A 24,623-nucleotide genomic window follows, 5' to 3' on the forward strand; every position below is an offset into this window, starting at 1 on the left:
CTGCTGTTTCTCCTTGGGGCTTTGGGAGAAAGCCCACAGTCACCCTGCTGTGACAGTGGTATTGGTAGAGCTCTATTCCTCTAAAATAGATATTCTTAATAACTCTATATCTATTAATGAAATAAAATTTGTACTTAAAAAAACTCCCTATAAAGAAAATACAGGTCCCTAATGACTTCACTGATTAATTCTATTAAACATTTTTGGAAGAAATAATACCTATTTTAATCAGAGTATTTTGGAAATTAAAAGATGAGGGAATACTTACCAACTCATTCTGTGAAGCTAGAGTTACCCTCATACCAAAACTAAGATATCACAAGAAAAGTAAACTGTGGACCAATATCTCTCATGAACATACATGCCAAAATCCTTAACAAAATATAGCAATTCATGTCCAGTAATATAGAGAAAGGATAATGCATCCTAAGTAAATTTGGTTCATCCCAGGAATTCAAGGTTGGATGAACATTTGAAAATAATGTAATTCATCATACTAGTAGATTAAAAAAAACTATATAATCCTCTCAATAGATGCAGACAAAATTCAACATTCATTTATGATAAAAGCTCTCAAAAACTAGGAATAAAAGGGCAAATCCTCAACCTAAAAAAGGACAGAAAACACCAAAGGTAACATTATACTTAATGGTGAAATATTGAATGCTTTCCCCATAGATCAATAATAAGATGTTTGCTCTCACCTCTTATATTCAATATTGCATTTGAGGACTTAACCAATGCAATAGGAAAAAAAATACAGATTGGAAACAAAGAAAAGTATTTTTATTTGCAATCAACATGTTTGTCTTAGAAAAATCTTAAGGAATACACACACATACACACACACAAATAGCTATTAGATCTAATTAGTGAGTTTAGCAAGTTGCAGGATATAAGGTTGCTATGGGAACATCATTTGTATTTCTATATACTAGCAATAAGCCATTATAAATTAAAATTTCAAAATACCATAAAAATATGAAGAGATAAATATAACAAAATGTGCACAAGACCTGAACACTGGAAAATATAGATGTTGCCTAGAGAAAATATGAGAGACCTAAATAAATAGAGATATCATGTTCATGAATTCAAAGGTAGAATATTGAGATGTTAATTCTCTCCAAATTGATCTATGTATTAAACACAATCCCAGGCAATATCCTAGAAGCTGTGGGTTGTTTGTTTTTTTTTGATTTGTTTGTTTTTGTGTGTGTATGTGTGTTTTGAGGTAGAAAATAAACTGATTCTAAAATTTATACAGAAATTCAAATGACTTAGAATAGCCAAAACTATTCAAATATTGGAAAAAGAACAAAGTTGGAGGCAATGCAGATTCAAACCATATGACACCCTTCAGAGTAACTAAAGTTAAAAAATATTGACCAAGATGTAGAGAAACTAGAATTCTCATAGATTTCTTGTGGAAATATAACTTTGTAAAACCAATTTGCAAGAAGTTTGACTTTATCTATTAAAGCTGAACATATGCCTTCTTTATTGCCACAATAATGCTGTATAATAGACCACCCCAGGCTCAGTGACTTAGGACAACAGCATTAATTCTCATACTCACCAATCTTTGGGATGTCTAAGTTTATGCTAATCTAAGATTGGTTTGGCCTGCAGGTTGGATTCACATCTGCTCCATATGTGCTTATTCTGAGGGCCCAGACTGAAGGGGCAACAGCTACATGAGACTATGGTCTCCTCGTGTGCATCACCTGCACTCAGGAGCCAAATCAAACTATGCAAGCACACAAGACTCCTGCATATATCATGTCTGCTAATATTCTATCAGCCAAAAGCATTCATATGACCAAGGACAATATCAATGGGGTAGAAAAGCAAACCTGACCAACAGTAAAAGAGGGAAGGGAATAAATATTTGCTGAAGCAAAAAGTCCAAATCATCATGTCCAGCACGTCCAGCATGTAATACACCCAACATAAATGATGCCCAGGTGTACAGAGATGTGAATAAGAAAGTTCAGGGCTTCCCTGGTGGCGCAGTGGTTGAGAGTCCACCTGCCGATGCAGGGGACATGGGTTCGTGCCCTGGTCCGGGAAGATCCCACATGCTGCGGAGCGGCTAGGCCCATAAGCCATGGCCGCTGAGCCTGCGCATCCGGAGCCTGTGCTCCACAGTATTATGCATCATAGCCAAGAACTGGAAATAATGCAAATGTCTATCAACAGTAAAATAGATAAAGAAAATGTACTACACCCACCCCTATATATATAGCAATGAAAATGAAAGAATTGTGTACACAAAAACATGAGTCTCACAGTGTTACTCCAAAGAAACCAGGCACAAACCCATTCAGTTTATATAAAGTTCAAACCACAAGCAAAACTAAATGATAAAGTTTAGGGATGCATATTTAGGCAGCAAACCTACTGAGAAAGGAAAGGAAGAGATTACCATGTAAGTTAGATTCGTTGTTAGGTTTGATGGTAGGTAAGGGGAGTGGGTATTGATCCATAGGTGGCGCAAGAAGGAACTCCTGGGTTTTTGGCAATGTTCTATTTCCTGACCAGGGTGGTGGTTTCATGAATATTTGCTTTGTGATAAACCAGGGAGTTGTACATACTGGTTTTATGTACTTTGAAAACATCGGCTGTACCTCAGTCTCTGCTTCTACAGCCAACCTTCCTCAGTTCTTGAACACAATTTCATGTCTAGGACTTTTGTGCTTACTTTGTCTTCTGCTTGGAAAGTTCTTCCTCCTCATCTTCCAAGAACTAATTTGGTCTGTTTTTATCACTGAGGTTTGACCTCAAATGTCCCTTATTCAGTGAGACGTTGTAGCTCTGCCTCTTCTGCTCCGGCCTCCAGCCTCCAACCCCATCCTCAGCATTTCTGGCTTGTTTTCACTGCAGTATTATTAAGTTCTGTTCTGGTGGTGGTGGTGGTGTTACTTGTTACTGTTTGTCATCCACCTCTAGAATAAGCTCCACTCTGTGCAGGTCCTTATCTGGCTTATTCATGACTGTAATCTTAGTGCCTAATTCAGCACCTGGCCACAGTAAACAATAAAAGATGCTACTGAATGAGTAAATTATTCTATTCCCATAGTGTGGCCCAGTGTCTGGCTCACGGTTAAGTGCATCACCTAGTATCTCTGATTGGTATAAGTAATGCTATTTGTGGTAACAGCATTGCTATAGTAATGCTATTCCCTTAACTCTGCATGGAATAGAAACTTCTAGTGGTGTTTTCCTAGGGAACCCACCACATAAACAAATGTTACATGGATCAACGTTTATTAAATTACTACAAAGGCGTGATTTCGTAAACGTCGCTTTTGGGCAAGACAAGACAAGCAACGCTGCGGCAGCTGTAGCAGGAGACTCAAGGAGGTATATACTCCCAACGGTGAGGCGAAAGACGCCCGCAAACACATTCAAGGCCGTCATGGCCGCGCCTCCGCGGTTCCCCTTGCGCGCCTTCCGCTTCCGGTAACGCGTCAGCCCCGCGAGACGCCCCGCTCCGCCCGCCGGGCAACCGCGCCCGCCAGAATCCTTTGTCCAATCCCGGGCCGCGCCGCGGGCTCGCGCCTGCGTAGAGGAGAGAGGTGAGCGCCGCGTGGACGACGGCCGCAGCTCGCGCCTGCGCGTCGGCTTCTCCCCAGCGATTGGCTCCTGCCTCCTAGGGACGCCACAGTTCAGTTTTCACTTTCTCTCCCCCCATCTCCGCTTCCTGTGGGCGTGGGGTTTTACTTCCGGGTTCCAGCGTCAGTCACTGAGAAAGTCGACTTGTTACCTCAGGTGGTGGGGAGTTTCAGCGTTCGTGCCTTCCTATGACCCTCTGGGGCAGGAGCAGCGTTTGGCTGACGAGCGCGGCGAGGTCTGCAGGCTCCGAGCCTGGACTCCGGTCCCGCGTCACTCCCGCCGGCGCCTCGGAGCCGCCCCGCGACGCCCGGGCGGCGTTCTTGGCACAAGGGCGGAGAGGAAGGACTGTTTGCGACGTGGAGGGTCCCGCGCGCTGCTGACGAGCCTGTGCGAACGCGGGCCCTGTGGAACCGAGAGGAGGGGAGTCCCTGCAAGGGGCGGCCCGAAGGCTCCCCGGCCCGGGGAGTTGGCCCGGGCGCGGCTGGTTGGCAGGGTCCGACGGGATCTGTCACGCTTGGCCTCGAGGGCCTGAGGGGAGGAAGCGCGTGTGGAGGCGCGGACAGCATTTTAGCATGGGGAGGAAACTGAACGCTGATCTTCGGTCCGCGGGGGCGGCGGCGGCGCACAGGACAGGTGAGACTGCCTCTCGTGAACGCCCACCCAGAGGGCAGGCGAGAGGAGCCCGTCCTCCGGGGCCGAGTGCCCGGCGTGGCCGCTCGGGCTGTGCGGGGTTCGTTGTTGTCATTTTATTTTTTAATGAAAAATTGAGTTCCAGTCGACTTTGCATGCTTCTCATGGATGCTGAGTTGACTCACGCGTTCTTGCCTGGTAGCGCTGCTCTGGGTGGGAGGGGCGGGGGTCGGAGGTTTTCAGAATCGCTTTTGCTTTGCTGCTTCGGCTCTGACTCCACCTGTGGCCGCTTTCAGCTGCTAACACACCGATCTTCACCTGTTTCTAGTCAGTCAGCGTCTTCCAGGTGTGTAAGGCGTCAGAATTCCTGTTTCCCCTTTCGGAGGTGGAAAGTGTAGGGTGGTTCAGCACTTCCTTTGAGTTGCCTGTGAGAGGACCGCTGCATCCCCGTGGACGTTGTAAGAAGTAGCCAGCTGAAGCTTTCTTTGCTCCTTGGGTTGGGACTGGCAGTGAAGTACTTTTCTAAGGATTCTTGGTGAAGTCCGCACCTCCGCTTTCCTTCTGTATAGACTTCATTGGCCGTGTGTGACCTTTTCTTTTTTAAAGTAGGCATAGAAGAGGTCTTTCCCCAGGGAGGGTCATTTAGCTGAAAACCGAAGTAGCGCGTCATCGTAGGTTGGTCCATTCAACCCAGCAGTTTGTCTGAAGGTGGCACCAAGCAGCATTTGTGGGAGAACGTGGCACATTAACCTCAAAATTGGGGGGAAGATCCTTTGAAAATCCTCAAGTTTCTCTTAATCACCACTTGTCTATTTGAAATCCATATATTTAAATACACCTCTTTTACCCTTTATTCTCCCTGTAAGGTAAAATTAGAACAGTAAGGTTTTTGAAAATATATTCCAGACGTTAAGTGCTGTGCAAGCATACGGTGTTATTGCAGTAACGTTGGTGATCCAAGGGCCCACGGTGTTCCCCTGAAAAAGCATTAGAAGGGGAAAGGGGTTTGGATATATTTAATATTATAGGCTATGAGATTGGTAGTAAGCCTACTCAGGAGGTTTATAACAAAGCTGCTATTCCTTAATAGTGTAAAAATACTTTTCTGTTGAAAAACTGCCTTCTAGAACCGGATAGCTCTATACAGTATACTCAGTACAACAGTAAATAACTCATACTGGAGAAAAATTAAAAGTGACACAGTGTTCACAACTATTTTAAGGAAGACAAAGAACAGTGTTTGAAATTTTGTGTTTTCAGGACATTTGTCCAAGTGTAACCAGTTCTTTTTTAAAAAGAGTTGTATCAGGAGCATCTCCTGTAATCCAGACATAGTTGCTTAAATGAATTAAAATCTGCAAAGTGTCTAAAAACTTAACTGAGACGTAGTGTTTGTTAAATAAATGCAGTGTGATATATCTACTTAGTGTAATTAAATAGATATGGCATCTATTTGTCAAATGAGTCTTTCATTCCTCTACTGATGGACGTTTAAATTATTTTCAAGTTTTCCCTTATAACTAAAATGCTGCAGTGATTTTTTTGCCATTATAAGCAGTGTTTCATGTGCTCATCATAGTATTTCTATGAATCGTAGACTTGATAGCTTCTGAGAATGATGGATAATAATGGTATTAAATTACCCTCAAATGATTGTACCTTTTTATATTCACTTTCTCAAAAGATGTGTTTTATCTCCCCACTAGCCAGCACCGGATGGTAATATTTTACTAATTTTCTAATAGTTGAAATAACATCTCATTTAAATGTTTATCTTCCTTGGGTAGTAGGAAAATTAAGCATTTTTGGCCAGGTCATATACTTTGCTGATTTTTTTTTTAATTGAGTTCTGAATTTTCTTCTTTTCTTTGACTCATTTATCTACTACCACACTGTTTTAATTATTGTAGCTTTATAACATAGTTTGGTACTTTCTTTTGAAAAAAGTTTTGGGCTCTTCTTTTGCATTTTTCTTCCAGATGAAATTTAAAATCATCTTTTCAAGTTCTATAGAAAATCTTGTTGGGATAGATACTGTTTGTGATTGCATTGAATTTATAGATTAATTTGAAAAGAGACATTCTTTTGAGTTTTTCCTTCTAAGAGGATAGGTATGTCTCCTTGTTTCTTCTGTTAAAATTTTTGTTGTGAAATATACCATTTGTATATACTGTTTTAAAAAACAAAAACAAAAAACTGTATCTGTGTACTCTGCTTAATAGACCATCACAAGTACCTTAGAAGCCTTTGGTGTGTGCCTTTCTCCAGAAACAAAGGATTCTCTGCCCCCATCACCATGGTCATCCTGAATTTTGTGTTAATTATCCCTTTGCTTTTCTTTACAGTTTTATCAACCATATATGTATCCTTAACCAACATATTGTTTACTTTCACCTGTTTTTGAACTTTAAGTAGAATCATATTGTGTACTCTGTGAATTACTTTCGTTAAACGTTATGTTTCTGAGATCCATCCCTGTTGAAGCATGTACCTATAGCTCAATTCAGAAACTTGAGGACTCCTTCACAGTTCTAGGAAGTATTGAGGACCACAAAGATCCTTTGCTTATGTGGATTATATCATATTAGATATTAAAACCAACCAATTTTAAACGTAGATGTTGGTATATTTACATATAACATTAAGCATATGGTGTATTGCTTATAGATTTGTATACCTCTAAAAAATACTACTACTAATAATAGTAAACCTACTACATCTTAAATAACATTTTTAATGAAAAATAACTATGTTCCAACACCCAAAATAAGTTAGTGGCAAGAGTGTTTTTGTTTTACGTTTTCGCAAATATATTTAATGACTGGAGTCTCATGTTTGCTTCTGCATTCAGTTAGTTGCAATATACTGTTTTAGTTGAAGTATATGAAAAAATCCGGCCTCACTAAGCTGTATGTTTAGAAGAGGGAGGAATATTTTAATATTCTTTTAAATAGTTATCTTTTTCTTTAATACTCATCAAAACCTAATAGTTTCTTAACGGTTAGCTGAAATATAGAGTTTGGAATCAATGAACTTCTCAAACTATGCGATATTAAAACCTATTGGTCTAGCTTGCATTTTTTTAACATCTTTATTGGAGTATAATTGCTTTATAATGGTGTGTTAGTTTCTTCTTTATAACAGAGTGAACCAGCTATACATATACATATATCCCCATATCTCCTCCCTCTTGCATCTCCCTCCCACACGCCCTATCTCACCCCTCTAGGTGGTCACAAAGCACCGAGCTGATCTCCCTGTGCTATGCAGCTGCTTCCCACTAGCTACCTATGTTACATTTGGTAGTATATATAAGTCCATGCCACTCTCTCACTTCATCCCAGCTTACCCTTCCCCCTCCCTGTGTCCTCAAGTCCATTCTCTACGTCTGCATCTTTATTCCTGTCTTGCCCCTAGGTTCTTCAGAACTTTTTTTAAAAAAAACTCCATATATATGTGTTATTGTACAGTATTTGTTTTTCTCTTTCTGACTTACTTCACTCTGTATGACAGACTCTAGGTCCATCCACCTCACTACAAATAACTCAGTTTTGTTTCCTTCTGTGGCTGAGTAATATACACATTGTATATATGTGCCACTTCTTTATCCATTCATCTGTCAGTGGACACTTAGGTTGCTTCCATGTCCTGGCTATTGTAAACAGAGCTGCAGTGAACATTGTGGTACATGACTCTTTTTGAATTATGGTTTTCTCAGGTATATGCCCAGTAGTGGGATTGCTGGGTCATATGGTAGTTTTATTTTTAGCTTTTTAAGGAACCTCCCTACTGTTCTCCATAGTGGCTGTATCAATTTACATTCCCACCAACAGTGCAAGAGGCTTCCCTTTTCTCCACACCCTCTCCAGCATTTATTGTTTGTAGATTCTTTGATGATGGCCATTCTGACTGGTGTGAGGTGATACCTTACTGTAGTTTTGATTTGTATTTCTCTAATGATTAATGATGTTGAGCATCCTTACATGTGTTTGTTGGCAATCTGTATATCTTCTTTGGAGAAATGTCTGTTTAGGTCTTCTGTCCACTTTTGGATTGGGTTGTTTGTTTTTTTGATACTGAGCTGCTTGTAAATTTTGGAGATTAATCCTTTGTCAGTTGCTTCATTTGCAAATATTTTCTCCCATTCTGAGGGTTGTCTTTTCATCTTGTTTGTGTTTTCATTTGCTGTGTAAAAGCTTTTAAGTTTCATCAGGTCCCATTTGTTTATTTTTGTTTTTATTTCCATTACTCTAGGAGGTGGGTCAAAAAGGATCTTGCTGTGATGTATGTCATAGAGTGTTCTGCCTATGTTTTCCTCTAAGTGTTTTATAGTGTATGACCTTACATTTAGGTCTTTAATCCATTTTGAGTTTATTTTTGTGTATGTTGTTAGGGAGTGTTCTAATTTCCTTCTTTTACATGTAGCTGTCCAGTTTTTCCCAGCACCACTTATTGAAGAGGCTGTCTTTTCTCCATTGTATATTCTTGCCTCCTTTATCAAAAATAAGGTGACCATATGTGTGTGGGTTTATCTCTGGGTTTTCTGTCCTGTTCCATTGATCTATATTTCTGTTTTTGTGCCAGTACCATAGTGTCTTGATTACTGTAGCTTTGTAGTATAGTCTGAAGTCACGGAGCCTGATTCCTTGAGCTCCGCTTTTCTTTCTCAAGATTGCTTTGGCTCTTCGGGGTCTTTTGTGTTTCCATACAAATTGTGAAATTTTTTGTTCTAGTTCTGTGAAGAATGCCATTGGTAGTTTGATAAGGATTGCATTGAATCTGTAGATTGCTTTGGGTAGTAGAGTCACTTTCACAATGTTGATTCTCCCAATCCAAGAACATGGTATATCTCTCCATCTGTTGGTATCATCTTTAATTTCTTTCATCAGTGTCTTATAATTTTCTGCATACAGGTCTTTTGTGTCCTTAGGTAGGTTTATTCCTAGGTATTTTATTCTTTTTGTTGCAGTGGTAAATGTGAGTGTTTCCTTAATTTCTCTTTCAGATTTTTTATCATTAGTTTATAGGAATGCAAGAGATTTCTGTGCATAAATTTTGTATCCTGCTACATTACCAAATTCACTGATTAGCTCTAGTAGTTTTCTGGTAAAGTATTTAGGATTCTCTGTAGTATTATGTCATCAGCAGACAGTGACAGCTTTGCTTCTACTTTTCTGGTTTGGATTCCTTTTATTTCTTCTTCTTCTCTGATTGCTGTGGCTAAAACTTCCAAAACTGTGTTGAATAATAGTGGTGAGAGTGGGCAACCTTGTTTTGTTACTGATCTTAGAGGAAATGGTTTCAGTTTTTCACCATTGAGAACGATGCTGTCTGTGGGTTTGTCATATATGGCCGTTATTATGTTGAGGTAAGTTCTCTCTGTGCCTACTTTCTGGAGGGTTTTTATCATAAATGTGTGTTGAATTTTTTCAGAAGCTTTTTCTGCATCTATTGAGATGGTCATATGCTTTTTCTCCTTCAATTTGTTAATATGGTGTATCACATTGATTGCTTTTTGTATATTGAAGAATCCTTGCATTCCTGGGATAAACCCCAGTTGATCATGGTGTATGATCCTTTTAATGTGCTGTTGGATTCTGTTTGCTAGTATTTTGTTGAGGATTTTTGCATCTATGTTCATCAGTGATATTGGCCTGTAGTTTTCTTTCTTTGTGACATGTTTGTCTGGTAGCTTGCACTTTAAAGGGATCTTTCACCCATGCATTGGTCATGAGGAAGATACTAGTTCACTGAATTATGTAGATTTCCCAAATGATGGCACATTTCAATATATAATACCAAAAACTCACTTACATTATCATCACCACTTTGGGAACCACTCCTGTGATTCATTCGTTTTTGTTGAAGTATAATAATCTACTCAAAGAATATATTATACGTTTATCCATTTTATTCTTTATGAACATATTGGTTATTTCCAACATTTGGGCTATTATAATTAGCGGAGCCATAAATGTTCTCAGTCATCTCCAAGTGCATATACACAGTACTGTTGATCGGGCATATTTGTAGTGGAAATGCTAGATCCATTGGGAGGATATTTGCATGTTCAATTTCATTAGATAATATCTAACTTTTCCCAGATGGTGATTCTGATTTATACTCCACCAGTTGTGAATGAAACCTCCCTTTGCTCTCCATTCTCTCTACGTATGGCATTGTCCAACTTTTAAAATCTTTGCTGGTCTGGTAGAAGTGAAATGATATATTACTGTGGTTTTAAACTGCATTTCTCTGATTACTTAAAAGAAACTCAGGGTCTGTTTTCTACAGGCTGCTTGTTTTTTCTTACTAATATCTACGAATTAAAATGAAATATGTTATATATACTAGTTGATGAACTCTTCATGTTGCTAAAAAAGTTACTAGGATCATTTATTTAAACAATTTAAAAACATGTAAAGGCATGTTTTAGTCTTTCTTCCCTGTACCTGTCCAGCTCATTCCCCCAGTGTATTTTTTTATATTCCTCCTTCTTACTCTAATTTCTGCTATTATGCTCCTTATTTTCCTCCACTTTTCAGTATATTCTAGAAGTCTTCACAAATAAGTATAGATGAAGCGTACTCATTCTATAGAGTAGGAAAAGCAGTTTTCTACTTTGTGGCTGTACCAGTTTTACCTAATCTGTAGTAGATAGAGTATTTGATATTTTTCTAATCTTTTGCTATTAAAAAAAAACGAAACAGTGGTGCATGGAGTAACTTTGTAGAGTTGTCATTTTGTATGTGAGATTTCTATACAGTTAATTTCCAAAACTGATTGTTGGGTCAATATGTAAATGCTTTTGAAATTTTGGTAAATATTGCCAAATTGCTTTTCCTTGGATTTTGCACTCTTACCTGCAGTATACCTAAGTGACTATTTTTCCTAAAACCTCGCCTCACGGAATATGCTTATAAATTTATAGGTTTTGATAGTGTGATCAGTGAAAAGTGGTATCAATTTATTTGAATTTACATTTTCTTGGACCGTTTGAGCATCTTTATATATGCTTAAAGGTCTTTCCCCCCTCTTTTTTTGTACTAACTGTTCATATCCTTTGTCCATTTTTCTGTTTTTTATTGGGTTGTTGAACTTTGGGACTTCTTTACATACTCTAGGTACTAATCTTTTGATAGTTAAGTAGGTTGCAAATTCTTTTTCTCTTTGTGGTGCTAGTAATTCTTAATTTTAAACATTTTTATTTCATGTCTGTATATTTAGAATTGTTATTTGTGGGTAGTTTGGAGTATAGCTGTAATTTTAACTTTATTCACATATGGATAACCAGTTGTGGTAGAAATTACCATTGAATCCACTTGGGTTTGAAGTTTTGGTGGTGGCAGATTCTTGACTAGTGATTTAATTTTTTTAATAGTAGCAGGATTACTTAGATTCTTAAAGAAAATTATGTCAGTTTTGGTAAATTAGATTTTTTCTAGGACTGTCCATTTTGTCTAAATTTGTAATATTTATTGGTACAGGGTTGTTAAAAGTGCCCTCTTCCTATTTTTAATGTGTGAAGAATGTGTAATTATGTCTCCTTTTTTCATTTCTGATACTGCATACTTCTGTTCCCAACTCCCCTCCTCCTTTTCTATTAATTCATCTTGCCTGTAGTTTATCATCTATCTTATTAGTCTTTTCAGTGAATCCTTTTTTAGCTTTGTGATTATCTCTATCATGTATTTGTTTTTATTTTTTAATTCTTTTTTTATTAATTTATTTGTTTATATTTTATACTCAGCTGCGTTGGGTCTTCGTTGCTGTGTGCGGGCTGTTTCTAGTTGCGGTGAGATGGGACTACTCTTCGTTGTGGTGTGCAGGCTTCTCATTGCGGTGGCTTCTCTTGTTGCGGAGCACAGGCTCTAGGCTCTCAGGCTTCAGTAGTTGTGGCATGTGGGCTCAGTAGTTTGGCTTGCAGACTCAGTAGTTGTGGCACATGGGCTTAGTTGCTCCGCAGCATGTGGGATCTTCCCAGACCAAGGCTTGAACCTGTATCCCCTGCATTGGCAGGTAGATTCTTAAGCACTGAGCTACCAGGGAAGTCTTATCATATATTTCTTTTTGTGTTTATTTTTTGTTTTTTCATTTATTAAACTATTTTTGAGATAGCTATAGATTTGTATGCATGTGTATGCTTTAGATATGCTCATTTTAAAGAGCATCAGTTGGAATTTTAATGCAATTTTCAAACATTTTTAGCTGGGATATATAGCCTATTTACATTTGCTGCAGTTGCTCTTATTTTTGCTTTCTATTTGTCCTGGCTGTTTTATATTTCTTTTTTCTCCTTTTTTGTTATTTTTTTTAAAATAGCTATTTAATATCTTATATCATTTCATTTTCCCCATATATTATTTCAGAAGTTTTATACTTTTTTCTCTTTTTATAGTTATCCTAGAAATATCATGCATCCTTGACTTTTCAAAATCTAAAAATAACCAGTAGGGCTTCCCTGGTGGCACAGGGGTTGGGGGTCCGCCTGCTGATGCAGGGGACGCGGGTTCGTGCGCCGGTCCGGGAGGATCCCACGTGCCGCAGAGCGGCTGGGCCCGTGGGCCATGGCCGCTGGGCCTGCGCGTAGAGGGCAACAGTAGAGGCTGCGGTGGTGAGAGGCCCGTGTACCGCAAAAAAAAAATTTTTTTAATAATAAAAATAAAATAACCAATATCTTTACCTTCCTCTTAGATAATACAAGAACCTTAGTAGTTTAATTTTATTCAGCCCCTCATGACTTAACATGTTATTATTATGTAGTTTAATTTTTTTTTAATATTCTTATAAGACAGAAGGAGACCTGTTTAGAATTGTTATTGTGTCTTGCAGTCAGTCCTTTTTTATATTTCCCACATTTTTGCTACTTTCTTTATTATTCATTGATTGTTTTATCTTTTAGACCATCCACCTAGGGCCATTTTCCTTCTGCTTAAAGTCTATCCTTTAGAATAGATGAACTTTCTTAGTTTGTGTTTACCTGAAAATGTCTTTGTTTCACCATCACTTAAGGAAGATGTTTTTGCTAAATATAGCAGTTTAGGTTGGCAGTTATTTTCTTGTAGCAATTTGAAGATCTCATTCCTCTGTCTTTTGGTTTCCATTATTGCTATTGAAAAGTCACCTGTCAGTCTTTCAGTTCCTTGTCTCTGGCTGCTTTAATATTTTTCCCTTTGTTTTTAGCTTTCTGCTGTTTCACTGTATCTATATTTATCTTGCTTGGGTTTATTTGGCTTTTTTAAGTCTGTAAATTGGAGGTGTTTTGAAATGTGTTTATTGACTTATTCATAACTCCTAAACTGTGAATTTCCATTTTTATGTTCTATTGATCTGTTTGTCTTAATGTATAAATAAATCTTTTATAACCTTCATAGTAAATATTTTCTCCTGGTCTTTTGCTTTTCTTTTCCTTTGTTTCCCACAGTTTCCCCAACAGACTGCATTGCCAAACTCATGGATTTTTAATAATCTGATAAGTGAAAAGTGAACCTTGACAATAAAACTCTGGAACTGGTCTTTTGAGAGGAGTAGGACTGCGACTACTCTTTCAGTTTTTTCATCATAATTGGTTTATTCAGATGTTTCTTCCACTTAGACCAATGTTAGTAAATTATATTTTTATAATTTTCAAATTTATTGGTATAGTGTGTGATAATTTATTATTTTCAAAATTTTTCCCTGTATTTGTGGTTAGCCTTCTTTTGTTGATATTTAATTTTTTCTCTTTATTGATTATATTTGCTAAAGGTTACTTATTCCAAAAGAACCAGTTTGGGGACTTCCCTGGTGGTCCAGTGGTTAGGGCTTCACCTTCCAATGCAGGGGGTGTGGGTTCAATCCCTGGTGGGGGAGCTAAGATCCCACATGCCTCATGGCTGGCAGGGGTGGGGGGACAAAAACCATAAAACAGAAGCAATATTGTAACAAATTCAGTAAAGTTTTTTTCAAGAAATGGTCCACATTAAAAAAAATCTTTTTTTTTAAAAAAAGAACTAGCTTTTGGTTTTTATTGTTTAACTCAATTGGCCTTTTGTTTTTAAATTTGGCCTCTTTTTATTTATGAATTTTCTAAGAAGTGTCTGGGGCATACTTTCTGTTTTTTCTTAAGAATTTAGTAACACTTAATTGGATAACTAAATCCCTTGGTAATATTCTATATTAAAGACTCTGCCCTCCTTGGTACGGTGAAATAGACCCTGTTTAGAACCTTTGGGTACACCGGCTCCCTCATTAAATATTCAAGACCCCAACTCCTGAGGCCTGTTTTGACCAGTTGAAGCACCTGCTTCACCCTGTGGTTATCCTCCACTTCTCTATGAGCCACCTTTAGTACATAGGCCTATTCTCTGCCCAGGGCATTTGTGATGGGATATATCTAGGGGTGGTGGTGATTAAAAAAAAATCATTGTTATGGTATGGATTAGATGTCACTTTCCCTTTTGTTATATGTGATAATCAAAATAATCTAAAGCAGGTCTTAAAATGTAATTGACCCTGAGAGAAATTTAGTCTTAGGATTTTCTTGTAAGAAGGACAAAACTACTTAACAGTATCTTTGTAGTGTATAAATACAGTAATGTGTTTAATGCAGCCATTTCATTGCAGGCTGATAGTTTGATGCTGAAGCACAAATTAGTAAACGTGGTTTGATGAGCCAGAACAAAGGCCGGTTCCTTTATACAGATGTCTGAAAATGGCACCATATAAACTTCGAAGTGATTCTAATAAAAAGTGCATAATCTTGAATATGGAAAGTATGTTCTCCAAAGAATCTGTTGACTTTTTACACAGCATAGCAAGAAAGAAAACAAAATATGATATAAGATTATAAGCATCTGTCTGATATATAGAAATCTTTTTTATAGTAGAAATGGATTTTGAAAATGTTAAAACAGTCTTCAAAAATTGAATATTAAGTCTAAAAGTAAGCCACAGTTAAATGAAAAAATCATAGTACAAAGGGATTTTTAGCAATGGAAATAATTTTTTTTTTTACTTTTGAATTTTCTTTGTGTTTTTATACAGCAGGTTCTTATTAGTTATCCATTTTATACATATTAGTGTATACATGTCAATCCCAATCTCCCAATTCATCACACCACTACCACCCGCAGCCAATTTTCCCCCAGCAATGGAAATAATTTTTTAAAGTTTTTAAAAAGAAGGCAGTTGCTCTCCCATTGCATATGTTAAATATGCAAAGTGATTTTGCTATTTTAAATAGTAATTAATCTACGTGATTCTTTATGAATTTAAGTAATTTCCTTTGTGAGTTAAGGTTTTCCTGTATGTTTTCTATTTGTACAATACCATAGCGGCAATGATTCTCTAGGAGCTCCTGATTAGTTTTCCGCTAGCAAGTGCAGATACGGTCCAGGAAATGCGTATGGATGTCTTAGATTACTTGGTTAAAACATAAGCCAAAAGGAAAGACGTCCTTAGATCAGGCCAAACACCACACACACACACACACACACGCACACACACGCACACACGCACATACGCACACACACACTCCAACTTTATTTTTCATGAGTTTTGTTAAGGCTGTGTGGCTTAGTGGGAGGGACAAGCACCCCATCCCAACCCTGGGTGCTGGTATCAGCATCTCCTGGGCATATATGGAGTATCCAAAACCATATTCAGTAGACCTTTTTTTTTTGTAAATTACACAGCAAAGCCCCATGAAACTATAATCAGCAAATTTACTAGACAATAATGGGAAAGCTTTATAGCAGCGGTGAGTTAGAATAACTTGGGGTCACTGTGGTGAAAAGACGTGGATTTCGGTTTAGGTCTAGGATTTGCAATCCAGAATGGTTACTGAATAACCTGCAGGCAAGACCTTCGAGGGAATTGAAGCTTGGAGCGATCGTTGTAAAATAACAATAAAACTGTCCACCTAGGAGTACTGGGAGACGTCAGAAACAGGGAACTGAGGACACTCTGCTTGTCCAGCCCTCGGACCAGACTGCGGCTCCCCGACCGGGCGCACAGCCAGGCTACCTGGCTGTGCGCGTGTGCGCGGCTCGCGGTTCGCCACCCGCCCTCGTTGACTTTTAAAGGCACAACCCGCGCCGCCCCCGCCACACTGGCTTTCGCTGGCGGGAGGGGGCCGGAGGGGCCAGCTGGGCAGAGGGACAGCCCCCTCCGCCACACACCATGAGGTGAGGAGGAGGGGCCGGCTCTAACCCCCACCCAGCCAGGGGCTCCTGGAGACACCTGCGTCTGGGGCCTCCCACCTGGCCGCTGAGCTGCCTGCCAGAGAACTGGGTGACGAGGAGACTGGGAGAAGGGACGGACTGGGTGTCCCACCTTCAGGGGGCTTTAGGGAGTGAAACTTTGGTGGGGCCGCCGAGGTAGGTGGTGAACAAACGGTTTTATGTACTTAAGGGTTTACGGAGCGCCTTTGCCTCCTGACTCATGGGATTCTGCGAGGGTGGAGTGGAGAAACCCTTGCCGAACTGCCAGAGAGATGGCATCACTCTTTACAACTCTTCTGTGTGTGTAGACTTCTGTGTGTGTACAGTATTTTAGGAAGTCTTTTGAATTGTAAAGCAGTGATTCCAAATGGACTTTTGCACTTCAAATAATAGCAAGGGTATCTTGGTTTTTATTCTTTCTGTGGGTGATTATCTTGACATTAGAAAACATTTAAACTTTTGTACGTGGTAGACTTTTTTTAATTTAAGAAATTTTAAAAATTTAAAGTTTAAAAATTTTTAAGAACTTAAAAATTGTTATAAAAATCATACATTTCTCATTCTGTAGTAGTTTTTAATAGAGAAGCTTTATCTTATGGGTCTCTTACTGTTTTGGCTTATGGGAAATGTTATTTCCATTCATTTACTTTGTGTTCATTTTAAAAACTAACTTGCTACTACGTAGGGCCATGGAAGATCTTTTTTTCCAAAATGAAAATAGCTTTACTTCCCCAGATTATATTTATGCTTACGTAAAATTTCAGATAATACATAAAGCTGTAAAAAGAATGAAACAGGAATTACCTGTACTTGACCTACCCAAAGATAACTTGGTAGAGCGTTGAGTACTGTGGTACTAGGAGCTCTGCTGGGTACTGAAGGGCTTTGTGAGCAAGACAAAGAGTATTTGCCTCTATGGACCTTACATTCTGCTGGGAAAGATGGACACACACACACACAAAAGTAAATTGACAAAATAGCTGTATGTTGTAATGAGTGATTTAAAGAAAATACCTACTTTAGGTGGGGTGATCAGAGGAGGTTTATCTGAGGGAATAACTTGAGATTTCACTAAAAGAAGAGAGGGAGCTAAGCCAAGGGCAAAACAGGAGAGCGAGCGTTTCAGTCAGAAATAACAGCAAGTGCAAAGGCCTGAAAAGAGCAAAGAGCTTGAATGGAAAGACCAGGGTAGCTGGACCGTAGTAGTAAGCCAGAGGAGGGAGGATCAGGTGAGGTGGAGGAAGCAAGCAGGGGTCAGATTTCACAGGGCCATGGCAGGGAGTGTGTGTTGTATTCTGGGGGGCAACGAGAAGCCGCTAAGGGTTTAAGTAGAGAAGTGAAGTGATTTGGAATATGGATTGATTCATTCAATACATGAATGTGTATTGAAACCTTACTGTGTACCAGGCACTGTTCTGGGCACTGGGGTACAGCATGGAAAAGGATAAATTCCTGTATTCATGAAGCTAATAATCTAGTGGTGGGAGCATAATCAAATAAACAAGAAAAACATCAGATATTGATAAGCATTATACAGATGATGACCATTGTTTAAATCATAGTATATGTTCTTAAGACTTTGTGTATATATATATACATACTTCTCCTTTGTTATCAGCTTTTCTTTCCCCTAAACAACTTATGGTAGGATTTTTTCTGTGTTACATTAAATGAACAGCTTTCTTTTATTTGGGAGCATCAATTTGTTTTGTAGATTAAGTATGGCCAAAATAATACTACATAAATGAAAAAATACTGTGCAGCAACAAAAACTTATCTAAGTCATCTGTTTGGAAAGAAGTATATAGTAACTTCCTTTGGACAGTCTGACATGTGGCTCTCCTACCTCATCCCATGTTCCAGCAGCCCCTCATGATAACTTTGACCTGTTAATGTGGTTAGTTAAATTTATGGATTTCCTATTTATTGAACCAATTCATACATTCCTAAAATGTACCTTAATTGACTTCTGTTATTATATTAGTGTCCTGATGGATTCTCTTTGCCAATACATATATTTTAGGATTTTAGTATCAATATTCATGAGATAGATCTATAGTTTCCTTTCTTAGTATTTTCTTTGTCAGATTTTGGTGTTAGCATTTGACTGCTTTATAAAAAAAATTGGGAAGCTCTTTTTCTGAGTTTTGGAACAGATTAAATTGCATAAGTATTATTCTTTCATTTAATTATCAAATACATATTTACTGAACATTCACTGCGTGCCAGGCATTGGGCTGATGCTGGGTAATCACAAGTAGACAAAACAGACATGATTCCTGTCCTCATAAGGCTTGGTTTATTAGGTAAATAGACATTAGTGAAATAATTATGATTATGTAATTATAAACCATGATAAATACTCTGAAAGAAATCATTGAAGATCTACTTTGACTGTTCTTTTCATGTATTTGAGTAAATGGTTATTGCGTTAATACACACTAAAAATTAATTCTTTTAAAATTAATATTTGTTGAAGATTTGATATGTAATTACTTCTGTGATAAATACATAAGTAAATAAAATGAGGTCTTCATAATTATAAAAGTTAAAATAAAAATAATGGTGATAGTAGCTACCATGGTAGGTGGTATATTGCACATTTTTTGATTGAAGAAATTAAGACTTACATTAAGTAGACACTTCAGTTATGTCTGTGACACCTCCAGTTGTACACTCCTCTGGAAATTCCACTAAGATTATAGTAAAAGAGTAAAGATATAAATCCACAAAGATCAAGAGAGTGAGAAAGGAGAAGATAAATGAAATCAGTATTTGGGAAACTACAAAAGAAGGTGGTCAATTACTAAATGATTTAGTGGATTAGAGAATGCTGAAGGCTGAAGAGAGGTAAGCCAACAAGAGCAAGCCAATTCCCTCCACAGAATCTGGAAAAGGCTCAGGATTTAGAGGTACCAAGTACTTCTCAGGGCAGGAATATGGGTGGAATAGAAATAGAAGTATCTGTAAACTGTGGTATCTTTAAAAAGAAAAGAGAAAATACAACTTACGTAAAAGAAGAGATTCTATTTTTTAAAAAGGGAGAGAAATTATTCAGGAAGCAGGAAAGGATTAGATAATAAAGCTGAAGAACTCTCCTAAAAAATAGAATAGCCACAACAATTAGACGAAAAGAGTGAGAAAGTATTTAGAAAATAAAGGTCCAGTCAAGGAAGTTTTTCATCTAATCCAGTGGTAGGGAGAAAAATCTATAACGAAATCAGTACTATAAATATGTGGGAGAATCTGGAACATGATACAGTGGGTACCCAGTGATACCAACAGCCAGTGTCATTGAGATGGGATATGTCATGAAAGGTTTCAGAGAGGTACTGATACCTGAAATCTAAGTAAGTATTCAAATGATAAGCCAAAAAAGGGCACTAGTGTAAACATTTTCAGGGCAATAGAAATAGCAAATGCAGGGGTGGAAACACGATACACCTGAGGAACTGCAAGCAGTTCATTATTTGAGAAATTCAGTATACTTTACAAAAAATAGCATGTATAGGTTTATAATAGTACACCTTTTTTCAAAAAGGATTTGAGGTAGAACTGTGTGAATATATTTAAGATTCTTTAGAAAAAGTAGCAATATTGATTATATCATTCATTATGTCAAGAGGGGAGAATTAAATTGGGATTCAGGAGACCAGGATTCTAGTGCAGACCTACCACTAACTTGTTGAGACCTTAGTGTGATAATGTTGTTGACTGCCTTCCCAGTAATCACCTCCCTTTTTCTTCCCTTCCCCCAAACCACAATTTTGTCTAGCTTTTGGGGTGATCCCATGCTTCAGGAGCAGTTTGGGCGGGTGAGAGTGGGGGGCTGTGTGACTATTAGTTACTCTAAGCTCATTATGGTAATTCCACTCTCTTTGGTTAGTGATTGTTTTAGGAATAAACGTGTGACTCAGTTCTGGCCAATGAGGTGAGAATGGGGTGCCTGCAGAGAGAATTCTGGGAAAGCTTTCTCACCAAGGACAAAGGAAAAGATGCACTCTCCCTGCCTTCATCTTATTCTAGCTCTGAAGATGTGTTTGAGCCCAGTGTAGGGATGCAACAGAGCAGTTTTCAGGCTTAAGGGTTCCCTCCTCTGCTCCTGAAGCTGAGGATTGTTTTTAAAAATATGGTGCCTTTGTTGCTACTCCTTTTCTAAGTTGCAAGTGTAATCTGGTTTGGGAGGGTCTTTACTTCCAGCTCTGCTTTCCTCTTTGAGACCACTGTCACCAGGAGATACAGCCCTTGCTTTCCAAAGGTCACACACTCACTCTAGGAGTATTTTGTGAGCACATTCTAAGATCTCCAGGCCACCCGGACACTTTCATTATAGAGACTTTTTCTCGTTTGTCTTGATAAAATCCAGGGTATAACATAGTACTAGATACATAGTAGTCATCACTAATAGTTTTGTTTAATGTTTTGTTATTACTTATTTAGGGGTGGGGAGAGGTTTTATTTGTGTTCTATTTGATTTTATTATTTCCAACCAGTAGAACGTGGGTGTGGTTCTATAATCTGTGCATTTTGAAAGTTTTTTTTCAATGAGGCAAAATTGATTCCTGTTTGTGAAGAAAATTTTCTTTAGAAATTAAATAATTGGGGGAAAACCACTTCAATTTATGTGTGTTACTACTTCTTATACAGCAAATTTAGCCTTTAGCTCTGGAGACTTGACAAAGAAGGGAAACATTACAAAATTGTACCTAATGCAAACTAGATGCTCAGTAAACATTTATTTATATAGTAGATATGCCTGAAATAGAACTATTCACTTTATGATTTAATTTTTTCTTTTTTCATTTTAGCATTTATGACATTAGCAGAGAACAGGACTATGTCAAGAATTCTGGGGGTATACTTGGTGAAAATGAATTAAGACCACCCTCCCAGCTACATTCCCTGTTAGAGAAGACCAAGACAAGGTTCATATCAGAGAAGAGTGGGTATTAAACTAAATGCTATAAGCTATTACTAATGAATCCAAAGTTGCACAGTACAGTTTTTTAGATTTCAATTTAGATTGTGTAAAATGAAAGGACTTTTTAAAAAATTATAACTTCCAGTAGCTACAGATTTCTTATAATTATTAGTCCAAAATTGATAGGTGATTAAGTTTGCAAATTGCATCAGAAAAGGTGTGTGTGTTCAAGAGAAATTGTCACACTCCTGTATTTGTATTTCTTTGAAATTATGATTTATTTTACTTGATTTTAAATTGAGATATTTCAAATAGTAGAAGTAATACATGCTTATGTAAGAAAAATCTAAATTGTAGTGATATATATAAGGTAAAAGTATAAGTTCTCCTTTTTGTCCACTCTCCAATCACCATTGGTGTATATACTGTTAACGGTTGGATTTCCCATCTTTCTACATCTTTTTCTGTATACTTCCAAACACATAATTTTTTATGGTTTTTTTTACCAAAATGACATATAATACATATTATTCACTGAGTAGTATACAATAGATATCTTTGTACGTCAGTATATACAGATTTACTTTGTTTTTATTTAGTAATTGCAAGGTGTTTCCCTATTGATGGCAATTTAGGTTGTCTCCAGTGTTTTTGCTGTTATAGGTGTTGGTGCATGGAACACCCTTGTACATACAACCCCTGCACTTATGCTAATATTTCTGAGGAATAGATTCCCAGAAATGGAATGGTTATTTGGTATGCCATGCCCATTTAAGTTTTTGTTACTTTCTGCCAAATTGTGTTCTAAAAAAGTTGTATATATCTTAAACTGGCAGTCCTTTGATATCTTAAAGGTAAGGGTAGTACATTTTAGGATTAGGTGATTAAAGAATGGGCTGTTCCTTCAGCAACTGTCAAATGACCTACTTAGAGGAGATAAAGTATATAGGCATGGAGAGTATTAAAAGGTGTAGGTTGCATTCTACTAATAAGGGCCTTTAATGGCACATATTGTTGGGTTCTTAGTGTTTCTGTCTTTGATAAGTGCTATTGCTTAATTCACAAACAGGAGTTGTGGTCATGTAAGTCTGGGGGAGATGTAGAAGTGGCTAGATTCTGTTAGATTACTGTGACCCCTAAGTTGTTGACGTTTGTTCATCTCATTATTTGCTTTCAGACCAGATGCTTATAGAATGGAAAATAGATACCTGTGGTATAGCATCAGAAACTGGTTTATAATTTTTTTATCTCTCTTATTAGAAGTTGTAAAGAGAGAAAAAAGTGTCCCGAAATCAGACACTCAGTATCCCTGTCATGGATTTTGAGATGGGGGAGATTGATGCAGGGCGCTTTGAGCAGAATCCAACTTGTTGTGTCAAGCTTGACCTAACTTTTTTTTTTTTTTTTTGCGGTACGCAGGCCTCTCGCTGTTGTGGCCTCTCCCGTTGCGGAGCACAGGCTCCGGATGTGCAGGCTCAGCGGCCATGGCTCACGGGCCCAGCCGCTCCGTGGCATGTGGGATCTTCCCGGACCGGGGCACGAACCCGTGTCCCCTGCATCGGCAGGCGGACTCTCAACCACTGTGCCACCAGGGAAACCCAAGCTTGACCTAACTTTTAAGATCCAATCCACAAATGGCAGAGAAACGTGCCCAAAGCCAGGTGCTACAGGAAAGAATATTAACTCAGTTTTCAGAGCCATTTTGATTGAACTTCAGTTTTTTCCATGTGCTCTCTGTTGGTCACTTAAACCGTAAGGGATACTCTTTATGCTTTACAGACAGGTACTTTTCAAGTTACCTTCTTAGATGTTGCTTTAGATTTCTTTGTGGAATAGCCCCCTCTTCTTTCTCTTAATATTCTGATCATCTTGAATGTTTAACTAGAGCATGTGCATTGCTCAGCAAAAAATGAAACTATCCATTTATTTAATGCTCCTCGTTTTGTACATTTGTTTTAGGTGGTTAAATGAAAGCGCATTGTATGGGAAGAGACAATGTCAAATGATTTATCAATAACATTCTCATTATCTCCTTAATTATAGAGCAGGAAACTTGTGCTTTCTTGAGAGTATAATTGAGGTCATTTATTATGAAGTCATGAAAGATTCAGGGTTTATTGTGGTTTTCCACTAACTTCTCTCTTGATATGCTTTTCCTTCTGCCAACTGTAAAATTATTACTTTTCTAACATATGGCTATTTGGAGAGTGCTGACATAAAAAGGAAGCATTTTTAACCATAAATAAATAGTTTTAGAAGTTACAGTATAAAAGTACAAAATAAGTCATTTCTTACTTGTTCCTCCTTGTTTATTTTAAATCATTACCATTAGTCCTAGCTTTATTGGGAGCAGTACTCCCCACATTGTATTAGATAGGGTTTTTTAAATTGCATTATTTCTCACAGTTTTCAGTTTATTATTGTGCGTTGACGCTCAAAATTGGGGATATATGTAGTATTCAGTACTTCTGAAACTTAAAATCTATTAACATCTTGCAGAATTTAGGGAAGTTGATAATCATAGATTGGTCATTTCCAAAGCTATGACAACTTTTATTTCTTTCACTTGTAAGCAACATCTTTCACAAATATTGAGCCTCATAGTATAATTAGATTCTTTAAATATTATATTGCCTTTTAAAAAAATTAAATACTAGGTTTCCAAAATTATAATTTTTAAAGGAATCCTGATTTGCATTTGAGCTAGCTCTACAGATTATTTGTAAAAGGAGTTTGCAAGTGCATAGGCTTCCCAGTTTGTTTTGAGGAAGTAGCTAAAGAAAGCCATAATTTTTTAATTGTTATCACTGGTGTTTTGCTATTTGAATCTCTTTAGAATATCCATATTTTTCACAGCACTGGTATACTGATATTGAAAGAGAGAAGGTGAAACTGAGGAAAAATAAAAGTAAGATACAATCGATATAGATCAGATGTGCCAACTTCAGAATATTAAGTTTTTTCATCCTCTTTTCTTTCTTTCCTTGCTATTTATAATCTTTTATTTTTGATACTATGAAGTATTGTTATCAAAATCATTTTTAAATTACCTTGGGAATTGAAGCATTAGGACAGTTTAGTCCAAATTAATTTTACTGAAATGTTTGTTTTGATTTCTGTAATAGTCTAGGGTTTTTTAATCTGTTGTTCATAAATTAATTTTAATTAAAAAGCTTATGTTTTCTTTAACTTTTGAACTTTAGTGTAATTGGCAGAGTCCTGGTATAAGTAGGAAGCCATATTAATGTACT

General features: G+C 37.6%; 1 protein-coding gene across 4 annotated transcripts in view; it reads left to right on the forward strand.

Moving 5' to 3' along the window:
- The first annotated feature begins 3,703 nt into the window (after window positions 1–3,703).
- Window positions 3,704–24,623, forward strand: part of TASOR2 (transcription activation suppressor family member 2) — a 66,916-nt gene continuing 45,996 nt past the window's right edge. Inside the window, exons 1-3 of one of the 4 annotated variants that reach the window (XM_060005988.1) lie at window positions 4,236–4,251; window positions 13,673–13,849; window positions 21,260–21,393. In XM_060005988.1, coding sequence (XP_059861971.1) covers window positions 13,827–13,849; window positions 21,260–21,393 — 157 coding nt within the window. In that variant the 5' untranslated portion in view covers window positions 4,236–4,251; window positions 13,673–13,826. Of the gene's footprint in view, window positions 4,252–13,672; window positions 13,850–15,532; window positions 16,416–21,259; window positions 21,394–22,966; window positions 23,156–24,623 lie in introns of those variants that run through there. The other 3 variants (XM_060005989.1, XM_060005990.2, XM_060005991.1) reach the window with 3 other exon arrangements.

The sequence above is a fragment of the Delphinus delphis genome, chromosome 2 (genome assembly GCF_949987515.2).
Source record: "Delphinus delphis chromosome 2, mDelDel1.2, whole genome shotgun sequence".
Lineage (NCBI taxonomy): Eukaryota > Metazoa > Chordata > Mammalia > Artiodactyla > Delphinidae > Delphinus > Delphinus delphis.